The following is a 19,416-nucleotide window of genomic DNA, read 5'->3' on the forward strand; positions in this document are numbered from 1 at the left end:
AAGAGTTTCCTGCTGGAGTGGTGTTGGCAGGACACTCCAAAGCAGTGGGTCTTGGTGTTAATACCGCATTGAGATAAATGGGGTAGTACATCCATATTAGAGCTGTTGTCTTAGGCTCTCTGTAGACTTATTCAGACATCAGTGCATTGGATACACTCAGGTCATCTTTTCAACCTGTTCTTTCCAACTAGAAAGGCTAGAAACTTCTCTTAAAAAAAAAAAGATAAAAACAGATTCTTATGTAATAACATGACTCAAGCCATGGGCCTATAGTGCCTACACCTTAATCTGGCCCTAGATATCAATGAAGATATGAAACCTTCTAGCGAATACAAATGACAAGGTGCATGTATTCCCCACAGAGTCTTGCAAGAAATTAAACTTCACTAGAGTTAAGAGAAGAGAACTAGCTCTTTCAGGTATAGTATCTTGTATGGCAGGCATGGGACACCAAATGAAGTGGATTGTCCAGCAGTGTCAAAGACCCTTATGTGCAACATTTACTAAACACTTGGGAGGCAGGTCAGTGGAAGAACTCCAAATGAGATTCTTCAGGTTTCTGGAAAATGCCTTCTTCATACTGAGCATTCTCTGACATTTAACAAGTACATAGCAAAGTCACTGCCGTACTAGCGTTACATCATCTTATTTGCATGGTTACCCCCTATTAGCAGAGAGTATGTCTACACTGCAGCTGGAAGCCAGCGTCCCAGCTGGGTAAGCCTGCTCACACTAGCTTGGCATGAGCAAGCATGCTAAAAATAGCAGTGTGGACATTACCACTTCCGAGGAGACTCAGACCCTTGAGAGCCTGAACTACAGTGGCCACACCACACTGCTATTTTTAGTGTGCTAGCTTGAGCGGAGCTAGCTTGAGTCTGTCTGCTTAGGCTGGGCACCTTGCTCCCAGCTGCAATGTGGACATACCCATAATGATGTGAATGCTGTATTATTGTACAGAGGAGGTTCTAAATTAGTGGTTTTCAACCCGGGGTCTGAGATCCAGCATTAGACTTGCTGGAGCCCAGGGCAGAAAGCCAAAGCCCTGCCGCATGGGGTTGAAGCCTGAGCCCTGCCACCCAGGACTGAAGCCGAAGCTTCATAAAGTAATAGTGTGAATTTAGTGCTTGTGGAAGGTGACAGACTTGGAAAGTTGTCTTCTATTAGCAGGGCAGTTGGTACAACTCTGCAACTGATTATAATACATGTTCCCCTGAAACTCAGCCAGCACTATTTCATCACTAAAATAGCACTGAAATTGTCACTAGCATTCCTAATTAACACCCATTGAGATGAGTGACGGAATCTTTTAGAGCTACAGCATGTTTAGATGTTGACTGTAGGATGGCACTGCATCTGTTCACCTTTGGAAGGTTCTACTGTATTTGCAACTCTAAGAGCTAGAGACTTCCTACACAAGGACAAAGACTCAAGAGGAAGTGACAAGGCCCCAAGAGCCATGCAGCTGCAATCTACCGCTCTGCGATGGCCATGCCACCGATCGGAAACACCACTGCTGAAGAGTGTGAAACTAGTTTACTCCCCAGATCTGTGCTGAGATTATCAGCCGAGTGGCATGGTGCTAACAGTCCCCCAGCTGCAATGGGGGCCAAGATGCACACGCTGCGAAAGGGGAGTTGGGCTCCAGAGTCCCTGCTCTTGACATGTCCATTCTCCCTTCAATTTAGGGTACAGGGGAGAGCCAGACCTGGGCCCTGCACAAGAGGTCTGTTACCCTCCCTGGCTCTTAATCCCTAGCTGAAGGGGGTGACTAGGGATCAGTTTCCTGCCCAGGCCACACGGGGGCAGGGGTGTGTGGGGGCTGGCTCCCTTCTACGCCGGGGCGGGAAGCACAGGGCCACCCATTGAGCCTCGTGGCTTGGACTAAAGAGACGCTTCCTTCCTCTTTAAACACCCCCGCCTCGGCAGCACCCTACGTGAGGCGCTGCGGGACGTAATGACGTAGTCAGGGGGGTGGGGCTTGCCGGTTGCGACATTTCCGTTTCTCTTAGTGGCGGTGGTAGTGTGCTTCGGAGAAGAGAGCAGCACGCAGAGGGAGCGGGACGTGAGTATCGCTCTCCTCCCCCCCCCCCCCCGGGGCTGCGTGCCCACCACCCGCCGCCATCTTATATCTCCCTCTCCCCCCAGCTCAGGGCTTGTGCGAGCCGGGGGAGGGGTGGTCTGGCAGCTCCGCGCTCGGACCCGGCGGGAGGATGAGCCGCCGCCGCGCCTCGAACGCTGGGGAAGGCTCGGCCCGCGGGATTCCCGCCAAGCTCCTGCTCTGCCCAGTGCCGTGGGGGAGGGAGACCTCCTCCCGCTCATCGTGGGGGGGGGCGTTGCGTTGCGTCGAGAGACGCTGCCATGTTTGGGGGGCAAAGAAAGCTCATCCGAGTGAGGGAGAAAATGGCGGCGGGGAACCGCCTACCCCCATCCCCCACTGCGCGACCCGCCTCCGTCCCATGACATGACTGCCGCCCCCAGTTAGCCGCCCCGCCCGCACTCAGTGATTCGGTGTCGTGTCCCCCTTTCCTAACCAGGCCCGTCTTCCCCCATTTTCTATTCATTTGGGGGGAGGGGAGCGTCTGAACGAGGGAGAAAATGGCGGCTGGGAGCCGCCTGCCCCCTTCATCATCTGTGTTTCTAGGCTGTCCCCTATTCTGTACTCAGTGACCTGTCCAGTCTCATCTCCCTCCATTCCCCCTTCAGTGACTCCTTTCCACCCCATTTTCCTCTGGGTGCCCCATATCTACTCCCACCTCGTGACCCATGTCTCTTCGCATGGTCTTCTTTCCATCCCATGGTACTAGATAACCTTGCCTCTGAGTGACTCGTTCAGTCCCATTGCCCTGTTCCTCCATGTTTTCTCTCGCTAATCCTAGCCCATGCCCTATATTATTCCCCCTTAGTTCTCTATCACCTTTCCACATTCTCATTCTTGGTGTCCACTCCTCCTTCACTTCATGCACCTTTTGCTGTCCTTATTATATCTCCCTTCTTTTAAAACATTCTGTACCATTGCCTGTGCATGCTGTATCAGACATACTGGCCTACCTTCTTTCATCCTAAAAAGAAAAGGAGGACTTGTGGCACCTTAGAGACTAACCAATTTATTTGAGTATAAGCTTCCGTGAGCTACAGCTCACTTCATCGGATGCTCAAATAAACAAGTACTCCTTTACTTTTTGCGAATACAGACTAACACGGCTGTTACTCTGAAACCTGTCAAGTCTTTCATCCTGTTTCCCACCCACATAGTGGGTTCTGCTCCTCTTCAACACATTTCCAACCCTATGACATGGCAGACTGTTTTTTTCCCTCATTCCTTGTGTAACCCCCAGCACATTCCAATTTCCTATTCTCCCTCCTCCTCACCTGTGTTCCATTTTCCCTCGTGTTGGCTGATTTTTCACCTGACACTGTTCTTTCGCCACATGTATTCATTCCATATGTCAGGGGTGGCCATGCTTATTGACCCTCTGAGCCACAGAAGACAATCTTCAGAAGTTCGAAAGTGAGGGAAGGCCTGCCCCATGGGGTTGAAGCCCTGAGGCCCCCCCTCTCCCTGTTGGATAGAAGCCCCTACCCCACCATCCTGCTGCAAGGCAGAGGTCCTGAGCCTCCTCGCTCCCCACCAAGTCTGGTAGGTGGAGAGTGGGGGGCTCCGCGAGCCACATTTTTTAACTGTAAAAGAGCCACATGCGGCTCATGAGCCAGTTTGGCTACCCATGCCATATATTGTTGTCTTCATCCTAACACATTACCTTGCACTATTGTATTGCCCTGGGAGTCATCCTCCCCTTACTTGACATAAACCAGTAGTTCACAAAGTCCCCAATCTCTCACTATAGTTCCTTCCTTACAAACTGTTCCCCTTTATAACATATTTTTTTGCTTTGTTCTTTCAAAGGCTGGAAAGATATTAAAAGCAATTATTTAAAATTCTTCCTGTGCCTCTCTTGTATATGGAATACTAGATATTCACATACTATATCTATCCATAGGTTTGCAGAGTAGACACATCCGGCAGTATCTCTTCAAAAAGATGTGGATTTCCATGCATGCCAAACTAATGAAAATTGGGTCTTAAGTGATTTGCCTGAGATCACCTAGGAAATACGTGGCAGAACTGCGAATAGTGTTTTATATATTCTCACCTAAATGTGGCTTAACCACAACACCGTATTTTTTTAATTTTTTGAAACATAGGTAGAAGAGTTTATGATGATGGTTCTGTATCTCTCATTACCAGCAGTTGCCATTCTGTGACCTGGAAATCAAAGTAGACAAAATAACAGTACATAAGAGTGAAGGGAGTCATTTGCTAGATAATGGTGTACCCACATGTTTTGTGACATTCATTGAAAACTTCTATTTAAATGTATGTAGAAACATTTAATTAGTTTGTTTTGATAATAAATTAAATTCTTAGTAACTTAGACTGACCTGTTTATTACTATTTTGTGCACCACAAATCAAGTAAAAAAACTGAGGCCATGTCTATGCTATAAACTTACATCAGTGTAACTACGTGTCTCAAGGGTCTGAAAAATCCAGACCCCTGAGCAGTGTAGTTACACTACCCTAATAATCCCTCGTGTAGACAGTGCTATGTCAACGGGACAGCTTCTTCCATTGACACGGCTACTGCCTCTTGCAGAAGTGGATTAACCACACTAAAAGGAGAAGCTCTTCCTTCAGTGTTGTAGCGCTTCAATGAAAACACTACTGTGGTGAAGCTGCTGCTGCTCATGCAGCATTTTAAGTGTAGACATGATCTGAGTTCTTGTCCTGAATAGGTTACAAAATAAGTGAGTACACAAATGAAGGGAATGGATCAAAGGAAAGGGAGATGAAGGACTACGGTGATGATGAGATCACACTGTTGCTCAGACAGACATATATTGAAGTTTCTTGCCACTTCATGTTGGCTTCAAATAGGAGATACTTGAATAAGATGAGAGAAGAGGCTTAACAAAGGAATTTGGGGCATGCATTCCAGTCATAAAGGGCAGCGTTTCCTGTATGATATTTTCACAATACCTTTCTTCCCTCCAGAATGCCTAAATCAAAGGAACTTGTGTCTTCAAGCTCATCTGGCAGTGATTCAGATAGCGAAGTTGACAAAAAGGTGAATATTGGACACAATTGCTTACTGCATTTTAGTCTAATAATTAAAAAACAAAACACCAAGCAAACTTATTCTGGCTTGGATTAGGAGGCAATTCAATTTTGCTGGAATAAGTATGCCACGGTGTTTGTGTTGCCTAGCTCTTTTATTAAGACTGGGATCAGTGGTTGGAAGGTGAGATGCTTCTAAATATGGAATGAATCTATTTTTTTAAGATCGTCTTTCTATCATTTGCTATTTCGCTTGTGGCATTTAACCACAAGGTTCTTGGAGTTCTGTAGATCTCTGTGGTGAGAGCAAGAATACTAAACCATTTTAGTTCCCTTACTCTGTTAACATTTCTCTTCCTCCTAAACAGCTGTGAAAGCTGATGTTGAGAAACATGATTGTTTAGCTTCTTAAGCCCATCAAGAGTTGATATACATGCTGGGCTAAAATTATTGTAGTGAGCATTCTGCATTTGAAATGCTGGTTGAGTTTTCTGTAGATATGACAAAACAATATTTTTTTGTTATGTATATTCTGTAGTTCACTGTAGATACTAGAGCTGTGAAAGCATGAAGATCTTGGAGTGCTGTTTGTAAGTTAGTAACAAAATGGTAAAGTCAGAATAAAAGAGAGAGAGGAACGTTCTTTCTCTCCTTCCCTCTCCCTTGAATTGGGGAGATTTAAAATGCAAGGTGAGTGTGTATAAAAAGAAAATGTACTGTCCACCTCAGTTTTATTTAGATCTTCTTTGGGTTCCAAAAGATTAACATAGTCTTTAAAAAATCCCACATGCACTCACTTTTCGAAATAGCAGTATTTTGTCTCCCTGCTTTGAGCAATTTTAGTGTAAGGTAAAACATTAAGGGTAGAACTTACAGAAGTGCTTATTGTTCTCCTAAATCTGTTCCTCTTGGATTCCAATGAGAGTTTTATCATTGACTTCAGTAGGAGCAGAATTAGGACATCTTAGAGCACTTTTAAAAATCCCACCCCAAATTCACTGTATTAAAGTCTTGTATTGGTAGTGAGATGAACTACATAATATAATAGTTCTTTGCAGCCTCTGATTTCTTCTTTTAATAACTAATAAAATGGGATGTGCTTTGTATTTTTTTTTTTAATTTTTGGTTAAAGGCAAAGAGGAAAAAGCAAGCGGCTCCAGAAAAGCCTGTAAAGAAACAAAAGACTGGTGAAAGTTCTAAAGGTGCAGCTTCCTCTAAGCAAAGCAGCAACAGAGATGAGAATATGTTCCAGGTAACATTGATAATGTTACTTCTAGAGACTGTTGGTTGAAGGGTTCCCGGGGAAGCATGTTACAGTCTGTATTCTGTAATCTTTATGAAGAGAATCTTGGAACACTTTGGTTTCTTATCCAGGTATAGCATAGCATTCAATCTCTTGGCATGTTTTGGCTAAATGGGGTTACAATGTTAGAGTGAAAGTGAGATACCCAGAAAAAGCAGTGATAGGATTTGATAGAGTAAAATAATCCATGCTACGCCATTCAATTCTAACTTTGGTTCATTGATTGTATCACTTGTTCCCAGTATTTTGTCTTGGTTTATAGTGTCATTTTTTTGACAGTTAGGCATTTCTGTTCTAAACTCTATTAATAGAATTATAATTAGGCTGTAAATGTTAATTCAAAACCTGATCTATATGGGAATACTTTTAATCAGGGCGCTTTGACAAGAGGTTCCCAGAAATCAGTATGACTTCTCTTCTGCCTACCCAGCTGGACGAAGAGCAGCTGTCAGAGCTCTCACCGTACCAGACCAGGTCTAAGGATAAGTTTGTCCTTGAGTTTATATGTGCTCTTTTATTCTGGGATTCAGTTTTTATTAACAGAATATCAGAGAAGATTGAAACAGATCATCATGGAGAACTGCTAGTGGTCTTTGCAACGGAGTGTGCTGGCCTCTTTAAGACAGGCCCAGGGTTCAATACTGTCCTATTTCTGCAATAAGGCATTCAGGGTGTTGTAGTTCCTGAGGATATCTGGGAGTTGTAAGCCTTGCATCAGTCAGTGTGCTGAGAAAGGAGCAGGAATATAAGGCCCCAGCTTCCTCTTCCTCATTGCAAGAAAGATTGGGGAGAGGAGAATACCTGCTGTGAGCCTGCTTTAAGACAGTAAGAAAGGGACAGGGTTTTTTCATTCAAGGAACTTTTGAAGAATTTGGTGAAAGGGCCTGAAAAGAAGCCTAAAATTAGGGCATTAGTGCTGGCAAAGGAAGTAGCTTGGGGTGGGGGACAAAGCAAGTGAGAGTTGGGCTTGAACTTCAGTATTCCACATTAGATCTTCAGCCTCCCTTGTATTTAAAAATAGAGCACACTGTGATGTATCCAGAATCTGACTTGAATCAGAACACTTCCAAAGTGTGGGATTCTGGTTCGGACTTACTTTTGTCTGTTAGGAATGTCAGTGGCATATCAATTAAATATGAAGATTAATAGGAAAACCAGTAAAATATTTTACTTTTTATGTTGAATGAAAGTCTCCCATCTTGGAATGTTTTTCACTTATTTTACATTGCTTTCAAACTTGAAACATAATTCAGAATTTGGCACCTATAGGTAGGGGGTTCTTACATGTTTAGGGTAAAGCACTGTTCCCTCACATTCTTGATTACTTAAAAATTCCTATGGCGAGTAAAGCAGTTGCTTACCTGGAAAAACAATATTAAAGTGTTTGTACTTTTAAGCTTCCTTTAATGTAATTTGGTGTCTGAAAACAGTGGAACTAATACAGTGCTTCATAATGGTTTTTCACAGTGGAGAGGGTGACTTCTGGAAGTTCTAATGGTGGTGTGAGGTGCAGTTAATCTTAGAAAACCAGACAGTTGCATGCCATATATAGATGTGAAATCTGCTTTCTTGTGCCATCTAGGATTTAATTTGGTTGTGATATCCAATTCTCTAACCTAGTTCTGTGGGGATTTAGCCCTGAGCTAAGCATCAATCTGTGTGTGTTTGGAGCTTGTGGCTTCCACCACCTGAATTTACTGGAAAAATTCATAACCTCAAGGATTTCTGTTTATTTAACCTGTGTAGATCTCACTTTGTTTCTGGAAACATTGACAAGAACTCAGATTTAGAGCGGGAGGAGGTGATGGTTTTGTTATCATCTTCATTAGTCTTGTAGCTTGAAAACAAATTTGAATGAATTGTCTTCTCTTAGCATTTTCTAGCTTCATTAACAAAGTTTGCACAAGGAAGCAGGATTTTTTTCTGAAAGAATCCGTAATTTAAATTGGCAGTATTTATTAGGAATTCAGCTTTTAGGTACAAATGAATTTTCTTTTGAGGACACCCATTTTTCCAGGAAATAATGCTGAATTCTCTTAAAACATGTTCGGTCCTTCATCCATCAATGCTGTCATCACTTATTAGTCCTGATATACTTCTTCAGGAAAATACTTAATCCAATCATTTCTACTTAAATCTAAAATAAGCTGCAGCAGTAATCAGTGTCTCATATCTAAGTATTTAATGCTGATTAGAAAAATGAATAATCCAGTACTGTGTAAAATGTATTCAATTGTTCTGATTTGTTTTATTGGCAGATTGGCAAAATGAGATATGTCAGTGTTCGTGACTTTAAAGGGAAAGTCCTAATTGATATTAGAGAATACTGGATGGATCAAGAAGGTGAAATGAAACCTGGCAGAAAAGGTGAACTTCTATTTTGTGTCATTAGTTGCATAGCATTAAAATATATTTAGCTTAGCTTTATTGAGGAAAGTGGAAAATCATCTAACTTGAAGAATTCTGTAAGTATCAGATTCATTTGCTTCACAGCTCAATAATGAGGCTTTGAGATCTTTGTCTATATGTCCATTCTTGATTCTAATGCAAAATTTTAATGTCTTGATTATACTTTCTTCTTACCCAATAAGACATCTTCTAAGTAACTCTAAAATATTTTAATGGGAAAGCCTTAATATTGGGGGGGAAATCTAGGCACATGCCACAGTTCTGGTCCTTTTCCTTCTCTTCTCCCACTCCTAAAAGTCTATTTTGGTTCCTTGGCAAAGAGGATATGGTCCACAGTTTTAGAACGGGGTATAAAACCCCATAACTTAAAAATAAAAAGACAATTTTTAAACGAATTAGTTGTAAATTCAGGTTTAAATTTGCTTTATCTGCCTGAAAGTTGTGCTTTAAATTTTTATAATTGAAAAAAGTTTGTGTTGCAGTGGATTGAAGTTAGGCACCATGTCTAAATAGCATTCATCAAAACAAGACTGCGTTTTCTCTTTAGAAACAATAGATGGGAAAAGTATTAAAAAATTCTGTAGCCTGGACTACTGAATAACTGTTGCATTTTTCTCTAATATTTTAGCACTTCTTATTTCCCCCAGATAGTTTTAAGTTACCATTGCATGAGATAATAAACTGCATGATAACCTATTACAGTTTTGGAGCTGAACAGGGTTCAGTGGAAACACAACTGCTTTGATACAAATTTTGCAGAAAAATTTTGTTTAATTTTTACAGTGTTATACCAGTAAGTTATAGTACTAAACATTTTTTGGGGGAACCTACCATGTCTCCAAGATGCAAAAGTCCCATATGGGAATATTTTTGAAGAGATTCCTGTATCATTTGGAAGTATTAAGAAAGGATCACATGCTGTATAAGCGTAACAAAGACAATGCAGGGCTTGGTAGCAGGAATGAAACAACATTTTGAAAAGTGTGCTACCCATGCCAAGGATGACATTGAAGATACTGTTTCTCTGTCAGTCTGAATATTCTGGATCTTTTGGTGAGTAATGTTAGCGTTTTTATTACATTTTAGAAAAATATTTAAAAACAAAGTTAAATATTGCTGGGTTATTTTCCTGTGGGGGTTATAACAAGAAGCAGAGAAGTTTCGTTTCATCTGAATGAGAATTTTAAGTGTTTTGAGGTTGAGAAGTTTGTCATTCAAGGCACCATTCAGTGTCCATTCATGTTTAGGGAAAGACTCCCATTGACTACAGTGGGCGTGGGACTGGACCATGAGAGAATATCAAAGGTGGCAGTGCAGTAGGGCATCATAATATTATGGATACCTGAACATCTCCATTTTGATTTGACTGCCTTGTACTGCTGAGTTTTGAACTTGACCCAGACATTCTGTATGAACTAGTTTAGGCAACGGAGTAAAACACCAACCACAAGCAGGTTGAACTACTATACTGCTGGTATAAACATCATTTGAGCAAAACACAATATGTAATTTTTCAGTTTTTTTAACTAAATTTCTTGAAATGTCCAATGTATTAATCCTCAATACAGACTAAATCCATTGAAAGTTTGAAGTTTTAAAAACTAACTGCTTTGAATTATCTGAGTACAGATAAACTATCATCTTCTGTTAACCCTCTTAGGTTGGGACTAGGCATGAGAAATTTAATTCCAAAATTTTAGTTGACATGGAAATAGGAGTTTGGAATGCAATGGCTATTCCAATTTATTTTTTTTTATAGTGGTGGTGCAGTTCAGATCTGTAACACAACGCAAACAGTGTCACTTTCTCATAGTCCTTCCTCATGTCTTCTTATGGCACCATTTTTACTGAGCCATTCCTAGTGTCTGTTGCCATCTGGAGAGGGACAGAGTTAAGGTACACACCATCCCTGCAACACAACCTTAACTTTGTATTTCCTGGTTTTCAGAGGTTTAAGTTTAGCCACTCTCCACATTCTGGAAGGGCACGAGGCAGCACTGTGCAACATTATCTGTGGGTCAACGAAGTTTTCAGGCAGTTAATTTTAGAATTATACAGGTGAGATGAATGACCACTTTCTGCATTGTTGTTAGCTTCATCATTACCACTATCAGATGCATTTGGCAGCAGCAGTACAACTAAACTTGTTAAAACACTTGTTTGGTGCAGTCAAAGAAATATCCATTTTCATAATCCAAAACAACCATGGACTACTTTGTAGTCAATACTGGTATTCTCAATGAAGAGTTCATAGTTGAAGATTGCTTGGGTCATATATGCAGCTAATCTTTCTTACAACTTTTTACGAAGAGTTTGAGATGGTTCAAGCTTGGACAAGGAGCAGGAAAAATGTCAGTGGTACCCCAAAAACAGAGTTAAATTGTAGATATGTAAAGCACTTCCTTGATCTAACTTTCTTACCTGTATTCTCAATCTAAAGTACCAGTATAGATGTTAAAAGTAAAAATGAAATGAATGCTGCTATGACATGTACATTATAATACATTTTCAGAGCTGGAAGAGAACCACCCAAAAATGTTTTTGCTGCTGAACTCAGTGAAGTTAAACCCATGGACTGGTGGAAATGTCTTGGCAGTTTCACAGAGATGTAGAGCTCAGAAAATAACTTTTTTTCCCCCCTGGGGTTGAAGCTACTGCAGGTGTACAAACAACATTATCTAAATCTTGACTAGTTTGTTCTAATTTCAGAAACTGATAGTGTGTAAAGGAAGTAGGAAATCTATCTTGAACAATTAATCCAGGTGGCAGATGAAGACACTGTATTCTAGAAAATTTCTCAGTGCAGTTTCTCTCATTTATTTAGTCAGTTTACTAAAACTGAAAAAAAACCCAAAACCCTTGTTTTGCCATTACCTACTATTGATTTAGTACATATCACACTAGAGCTTGGTTTCAATTGAGGTTTTGTTACTTCAGCAGTTGGGAAAGCAGAGCCCAAGCAGTAACATTCCAACATGTTGGTTTTGGTGTAATCCCAACAAAATTTACTTGTTGTACTACTCACTGTATGTACTACTCACTGTAGTTTCGTGCAAGGATTTTCAGTGGAGCCTAATGACTTAAACATACGCATCCCATTGAAATTCTGTGGGAATTAAGTGTCTACCTCCATAAGCCCCTTTGTAAATCCAACATGACTAAACAAATGTTGACTAAATCAGAAATGTAGGTCACTAAATTTGACGACCATAAACTCTCTGAAGAAGTTTGTTTGGTAAAGTAAGTTGCTGCTTGAACAAGCCACGTATGTTATTAAGGCCATGTCTATATGTATAGCGCTACAGCGATGCAGTTGTACCAATACAGCTGCAGCGCCTCTGGTGAAGATGCTCTGTGCCAATGGGAGAAAGCTTTCCTGTCCCCATAAAAACCCACTTCCAGGAGCGGCATAAATTGTGTTGGCGGGAGATGTTCTTCCGCCGACAAAGCGCTGTGCATGTGAATGCTTATGTTGGTGTAATTTACGCCGATTGGGGATGTAATATTCACACCCCGGAGTGGTGTAAGTTTTGTTGATATAGGGTGTAGTGTAGACGTAATTTTTTTAGGTAAGTGATATTTAGGCAATGTGGCCAACACTAACCCTACATCAATAGATGACTGTCTTCTCTGTTATCAACCGTGTGATGTTTCCTTTTGGAAACTAATCTAAAATCTAATCTTAAAATGAGTATTGTCTTTAAATTGCTTTGACTGAAATCAGCACACTTTGAAAACCATGCTAGATTAGAATATTTGATTTTTTTGTTGGTTTGTTCATCTAGAAATGAAGTTGGTGACTATGGTAAGACTTTTGAGACAGCTTCAGAAATCAATTTGTATATTTTCTGACTGAAAGGGCTTAATGCTGTTTGTGATGGTATTTTTTCCAGTGCAAAATTAAATATTCAATTTCAGTAAAGTGGTCAAGATTTCTTGAAAAAACAAACCTGTCTTCTCTGAAAACTTGATAAAACTATGTGACAGCATGTTCAGACTAGCTGGTGTCCAAAACATGAAAGAATGTAGGAAAAGTTTTTTCCCCCCTCTAGATTAAAGTTCACAGGTGGTTGACAACAGCCGTACTTATGTTTTAATATTCTCAAATAATAAAAATATTCGGTACCAAAAAAGTCCTGATCCTGTTTTCCTTGGGTCCTGTTACAGGTGTTTTACTAAAGTGTGTCTAGATTGCTCTTTGAATGAATGGAGACACAATTAATTAAATCCTTAAATAAACAATGGGTTAAAAGTTTAAGGAACGTGCATAGAGGCATGAGTAAGATTGGTGCATGAGAAGATATAGATAAATGTCATACTATTTTGTGTGGTGGGAGAGAAGAATGGTGATCAATTCTGTAACCAGACAGGGTGCAGCACAGTGCTTTTGATGCTGCTTCAAAAAGGTTTACATGCTTAACGTACAGAATTTAGTTTTAACAAAGAAGATTAAAGGGTGACTTTAAGGAATGGGGAGCAAGTATTTAATAATTGGCTCATCAGTCTAGCAGAGAAGAGTGTAACACAATCTAGTGGCTAGAGGTTGAAGCTAGCCAATTTCAGACTGGAGATAAGTCTCAAATTTTTAACAGTGGAGATAATTAACCATTGGAACAGTTTATCAATGGTCATAGTGGTTTCTCAATCACTGACAATTTTGAAATCAAAATTAGCTTTTTAGAAAACATCTATGCTCTAGGAATTTTGCAAAAGTTCACTGGGTCCTGTTGTACAGGATGTCAAGCTAGTTGATCACTATAGTCCTGTCTGGCCGTGGAATCTGTGAATCTAAGAACATGTGTGTGTGCAAACTCAATCCACAAACGCATGGCTTTTATCACACTAAAGAAAGAAGCCTGGGCCTCTCCAGCTCATCCAGAATTCTAGTGCAGCCTGCCATCAGAGCCACTGCTACATTCACATAACACATGGGATGGGTTTCTACAAAGATGCTGCACTACCGTTTGTATCTTCTTCCCACAGCCAAACAGAATCCATAAGCAGTCTAACCTCTTGTTTAGCCTGAAGTTAAATATAAATATTCCAGTGAATAGTCATAAATGAATAATTACATTAACTAAAATATCTAACACTCACTACAGCTAACACTTTTACAGTTATGAAAATATTGATCTCATAGTAAGGTTGTTTTGGTTCAAAGATTGTTACAGTTGTACAAAATCTTCATCTTAGTTTTCATACTGCACTAAGGATTTGTGTTTAATGCATTTCAGGTATTTCTTTAAATCCAGAACAGTGGAGCCAGCTGAAGGAACAGATTTCCGATATTGATGATGCAGTAAGAAAACTGTAAAAACAGCCATACAGAAACTTTTACTGTTTTAGTTGTTTTAAGCAGTCTTTTTACACATTGGCTTTTGTTTTCTAAAATACTTGTTTTCCAAGCTATTGTATATTTGGATTGCAAAACAATTTGTAAGATGAATACTTTTTTTTTATGTGCATTAAAAGTGTATTCTAAGTGAGGCTATTTGTGTATGCTTTATTAAAAAGGAATGATTTGCTTTCAACACAGTGTAAAATAAAAACCAGTCCAGTAATACTAATAATGCATAGCTGTTTGTGGCCTTCCAGTTAACCATTTTTAGTCTCCTTTTAATTTTGGGTTCAGTTAAAATATGTTCATATTAACTGTTAATCAGGAGACATTAAAAAAACCTTGCCTTTATTGCAAATATTCATAACTTTTACATTGGAGATTTCAACTCAAGTCCAAATAATGAAGAATTAAAATAGTTTTTGTAAATAATCTTAAATGCTGTCTTTGAAAATTCACCGCATTATTCTTATGTAGAGAAGTACATAGGTTTTTTGGCATTGCTTGCATGAAGTATTACACTAAACAAGCGTATGTGATTATCCCACAATAACACTTGGACACAAACAACATTCTTCCTTTTCGTTTTTCTGCAGATCATTTGACTTAGAAAAGATAATTAGCTTTGTTCTTAGACACTAGAATTTTAGTATGGTATACATACATGTATATTATGGTAAGATTTTTACCTCAGAATAGGATTTATGAAGATTGTATTTCAAAGGTCCCAGCTTAAACAGATGAACTAATAACCTTACTTATTTACTCTTTTCAAGCTTTGCATTAGATTAAAATAGCTTTTGAACATACTGTCTGATATCCAGGGATAATTCTAAGTGGCAAGAACCCTTACCCTGCCGTGATAGAGCTTTTAGACATGCTCAACAATCCCGCTTAAGCATGGCTAAAACTAGGCTGTAATACAGTTGGTGTAGATTGAACCAAACAGGGTTAAAACTGGCCTAGCCAAGGTTTCAATCTGGGCTAAAACAGTTCTGCTCTGTTCATAGTGCTTGATCGGGCCACATGTTTGTGTGTCTTAAACGTACACAGTTGTTTTAGCCTTTTAGGAAGAGCTTGTTTGGTGCTGGCTATCACTTGGCTATCAGGATCCTGAACTGAAGTAGAGTGATCCTTCTTTTCAGGAGGAGGTGAGGTAGAGTAGATGCAACATAACTGAAGGGAATTTTCATAGATGACTTCAGAATATTGAAAGGGAAAGCTTAAAAGTATCTTATTACAAGTTAACAATAAAAATGAGGTGTGAGATGAGTTAGTGGATGAATTAACACTACATTGAAGAAATTTTGTTGGGGGCAGTGCATGTATGTGTATCTGATTTTTCAAATTGCTTTAATCCAAGGAAGAAGATAGCGACGTTATGAAAATTGCAGTTTGGGGATTGTATATCACTGAATGTACAAGTACTGAATCTGCTGTATTTTTCCCATTTAATGTTAAACTGTTGTATTTTTCAGCTCGTTTAGATAACTAGTTTTTGCTATTCATTTAATTTCAGAATATCTTAATATTGTTTGCCGTCTAGGTCATGAGAAATTTGATATTGCAGATGCGCAGAGGCCATGTTTTGTTAGCGTTGTACACACTGACCATCCCTGCCCTGAAGAATTTATAATCTAGTACACATGATACAATGAAGCGTGAGGGAAAAGGGATATAATTAAACATACACTGTTAATTTACATATGCAGTAACATATTTTCCTCATTTGCCCCTTAACCCAGTTATCAGTGAATGATTTCAAATGCAACTAATCAAAGAGGTCATTTAGTCCCTTGTCACTTTGAGGAACTTTGAGTTCTTAAAGTGCTGATTGTGGGGTGGAGGGGAGGACGAGACATATCTGAGGACAGCAATCTCATCTTTAGCTCCACTGTCCTTTTTGAATAATTCCCTGTTGCTTGCAATGTATCTGCATCAGAAAGAATAGTAAATAGGTACCTGCCAAAATTCCACAGAGACGTGAAGGAAAATAATTGCTTACAGATCTCTATTGTTCTTGTTAATGTAAGTTATTCTATCTTTGGAAGAGTTTTTTGCCTACTGTTGCAATATTTATATCATATGCAAAATCTAACTAGAAATCTCACCATTAAATCAGCAACTTTGTAACTTCAGACTTCAGCTGCCTTACCTCAATTGTTTCATCTGGTTGTTTTGAAGAACATAATTGTAACAACGGAGGGAGCAATGTCATTTCTCCTTAGACAGATTAATGATTGTCACAGCACTGGACCTTGAGGTTCGTGCATGGTAACTGTTGGTTAGGGTGCAATATAACAAACGTGTGTGGGGTAAGGGTTGGGATCGGTTCTCTGGTGTTGGGAATGAATGAGAAGGCTTAATATGGTCGGTGTTAGTTTTATTATGGAAACAATGCTGGCAGAGACTTATGGAAGAAACTTTTTTGTTTTTTTTTAAACCAAGGAGTATTGGCTCTTTTTACAGACAAATTAGTTTTAGCAGGGATGATTTGAATTCACTGGAGCTGTTTGATTTTACTTAGTCCTTGGTTTTGTTGGCATTTTTTACTTTAACATCAATAGTTTGGTACAGATTCATTTTACTTAACTTACTACATTACAAAAAAAATTTTTAACCTACCAGCCGTATTTCCTACTGAAATATTTGCATAAAGCTTTGTGTATTTTACTTCAGAGCCTTCCATTCCCCAACCCATCTACAGCAATAAAATGCTTCAAATATAAGAAGTAATTCTCTCATCAGCCAGTCAATTTCATGATTTAACTCAACATGTGCTGCAAAATAGAATGTTTCAGAGCATGAAGAAAGCTGGAGTGCTGAATGGCTGATGTGGAGGTATTTATTTAACAATTGTGAATAAGTGTTCTACTTTAAGACTTCTGCATCAAGAATTACAAGAAGTATTTAAACTGCATGAATTTACATCATATGACTGTTACCCACTGCTATATCGTTCTGGTTTTAAAAACAAATTGTTTGGAAGTATTGGATGTCACATCTAAAATTTGGATAATTGACTTGCAAATGAAATAAAAATTGGTTATAAGCGTACTTGTGAAATTAAAGTGCACAAGAGAAATGTTACATAGTATTGACTTCTTCATATATTCCAGTTAAATATGAACCAGTAAGAAGAGAGATGTACAAAAGAAGTTTGTACAAGTTTGATCATCAGTATTTATATAGTGCATAACTGCTAAATATTAAACCTGTTCCAATCCATAAGATCTCAAAGTGCATTGAAAGTTTTGCCAAAATACAGTCTCAGCGCTAAATAAATACCTCAGTGTACATTATCCTTATGTACAGGTATCCATTTCATTTCTATTAAAATTAAATAGATGTAGTAGTAACCTGATACTGACTGTTAACAGAAATACCCCAGTAACAATACTTTGTGTCATCTGTAAGCAAAAACAGCAGTTGTAATTCTAGTAACTAAAATGTCATTTTGTTAACAGAGTGGAATGTATGTATGTTTTGTTTTGGTGGTATCTTCATGGAGCTGCCACTGGAAATACGAACCATCCAATTGTAATGATCTTAAATGTTCAAATAAAAATTAAAAATGATATGCATGATATCAGTTTCAAGATCTGAAAATGAATGAAGACAGCTATAGCATATTGTGATTCAAAAAATAGGAAATTAATGACAGTTTAAATGTAATCTTTAGGTTTTGACTTGCACTGTTATTAAGGCTGCTATTCTCTCATGGTGGTCCTGGAAGTCATGGATTCTGTGACTTTCCATGACTTCCACAATGGCTGGTGTGGCTAACTCCAGGGCTGCCTGGGGCCAGCTGCTCAGGTTTCTCCTGGCCAGCCACTGCTGGAGTAACTTGGGGCCAGTTTGCAGTCTCAGGCAGAGAACACTGCATTCTTTTACCCTTGGTTCATGTTTGGAAGGTTTTCCTCACAATCAAACCTGTAAGACTATAATGTGAAATACAAGTCTGTAGCAAGCTGTTGATGCAAAATCACAAGATAGGTAGGTCCCCTGCCTTTAAGTACTTGAGTATTGCTTTCAGGTTTGAAAAATCCACTTATGTTTGGTGAGTAGAAAACTTCCATATGAATTAATTCGACTATGGCAGAATTTAAACTTTATTTTTTTCTAAGTGTCTATTCTCGAGATGTACTTGTGGCACCTTAGAGACTAATCACAAGTTAGGTGCCACAAGTACTCCTTTTCTTTTTGCGAATACAGACTAACACGGCTGTTACTCTGAAACCTATTCTTGAGGTGATTCCTTTTTTAATTACCTTGTGTGTTCCCCATACCCTCCCCTAAAAAAGCGCCAAAAAATCCCAACCCCCACTCTTCCAACCTTTTTTATGATCAGGATTAGTTAGTTCAGTATAGAACTCTTTAGAAAGAAGACTCTTATTTTTCTTATGCTTGCTGGAGTGGTCTGTAGAGAATGGGTTTTCTGGTTGCATTGTCCTTCCTTGAATTAGCTTTCTTGCAGGGCAATCCTTGCTATGTCTTTTGTTTAAATACAAGCAGCACTGAAAGGGCAGAGATGCACCAATCAGTGATGAATTTTTTCTGCAGTAAATTGTCCTTTGTGGAAGGAGTCTGTTCTACAAAAAAGAAAACTACCCATTCTTGTGTTCCTTGAGTGAGCAGAAGAGATTAGCACTGTCGTTGGGTGACTTTTGTAGACTTGGTGGCTCTTCCTCTGTATAGCAATATGTTTTGAACAAGAATTTTGTAGCTGTTAAAAACGAACAAACCCCTCTTCAATCCCCCCCTCCCCACCTAAATATTTTGATTAAATGGAAACTCAGGAATTTTCAGTGTCCTGAAAAAGTTCCTAGGGCACTGGGAAACCATGTGAAGTGGTAAACCAGGAACATGTGGTCGGTTTAGCTATCACAGTACCCTTCTATGAATTTTTATATGAAAGCTTATTAAGTTTTACACACTACACTTAGAAGGGTTGCCATGCTTTCATTTAAAAAAGACAAACACTGAATCACTATTTAAATGTCTCCCTGCATCCCCATGTATGTTGTCTGATTTATATTGATTATTTAAGAAGAGATTCTGCCCCCTTTACTCACAGTGGATGTTCCTGTTAAATCACCGGGACTAATTATGAAGTCAGGTACTACCCAGCTTAAGCAATCTGACCTTAGATTGTGAACTCTGAAGGAGGGGGAGAGTGTTTCCTTTTATTTTTTTACATTCAGTGCGGTATCTATCATGCCATATACACTACAAGTAATTTTACAGT

General features: G+C 39.2%; 1 protein-coding gene across 3 annotated transcripts; it reads left to right on the plus strand.

Moving 5' to 3' along the window:
- Positions 1-1,956: 1,956 nt before the first annotated feature.
- Positions 1,957-14,316, plus strand: SUB1 (SUB1 regulator of transcription). 3 transcript variants are annotated; one of them, XR_012158848.1, is made up of 6 exons: positions 1,957-2,065; positions 5,056-5,128; positions 6,251-6,370; positions 8,680-8,788; positions 9,614-9,883; positions 14,065-14,154. XR_012158848.1 is itself a non-coding variant. In XM_073343682.1 (5 exons), exons 2-5 carry the CDS (start codon positions 5,057-5,059, stop codon positions 14,142-14,144), a joined length of 381 nt encoding a protein of 126 aa, XP_073199783.1. In that variant the 5' UTR covers positions 1,957-2,065; position 5,056; the 3' UTR covers positions 14,145-14,316. The 3 variants fall into 3 exon arrangements, 2 of the variants coding, with proteins under 2 accessions (XP_073199783.1, XP_073199781.1); XM_073343682.1 differs by lacking the exon at positions 9,614-9,883 and having other exon boundaries at positions 14,065-14,316; XM_073343680.1 differs by lacking the exons at positions 9,614-9,883; positions 14,065-14,154 and adding an exon at positions 11,343-11,573.
- Positions 14,317-19,416: the final 5,100 nt, after the last annotated feature.

This window comes from Lepidochelys kempii, chromosome 5 (assembly GCF_965140265.1).
Source record: "Lepidochelys kempii isolate rLepKem1 chromosome 5, rLepKem1.hap2, whole genome shotgun sequence".
Taxonomy (NCBI): domain Eukaryota; kingdom Metazoa; phylum Chordata; order Testudines; family Cheloniidae; genus Lepidochelys; species Lepidochelys kempii.

What these genes read in the sequence shown, in the direction of transcription:
- SUB1 (XM_073343680.1), top strand. Translation starts at nt 5,057, where the DNA reads ATGCCTAAATCAAAGGAACTTGTGTCTTCAAGCTCATCTGGCAGTGAT. An exon ending in GAGATGAGAATATGTTCCAG is followed by an intron (nt 6,371 to 8,679) that starts GTAACATTGATA and finishes TTTTATTGGCAG; the next exon opens with ATTGGCAAAATGAGATATGT. An exon ending in AATGAAACCTGGCAGAAAAG is followed by an intron (nt 8,789 to 11,342) that starts GTGAACTTCTAT and finishes ATACATTTTCAG; the next exon opens with AGCTGGAAGAGAACCACCCA.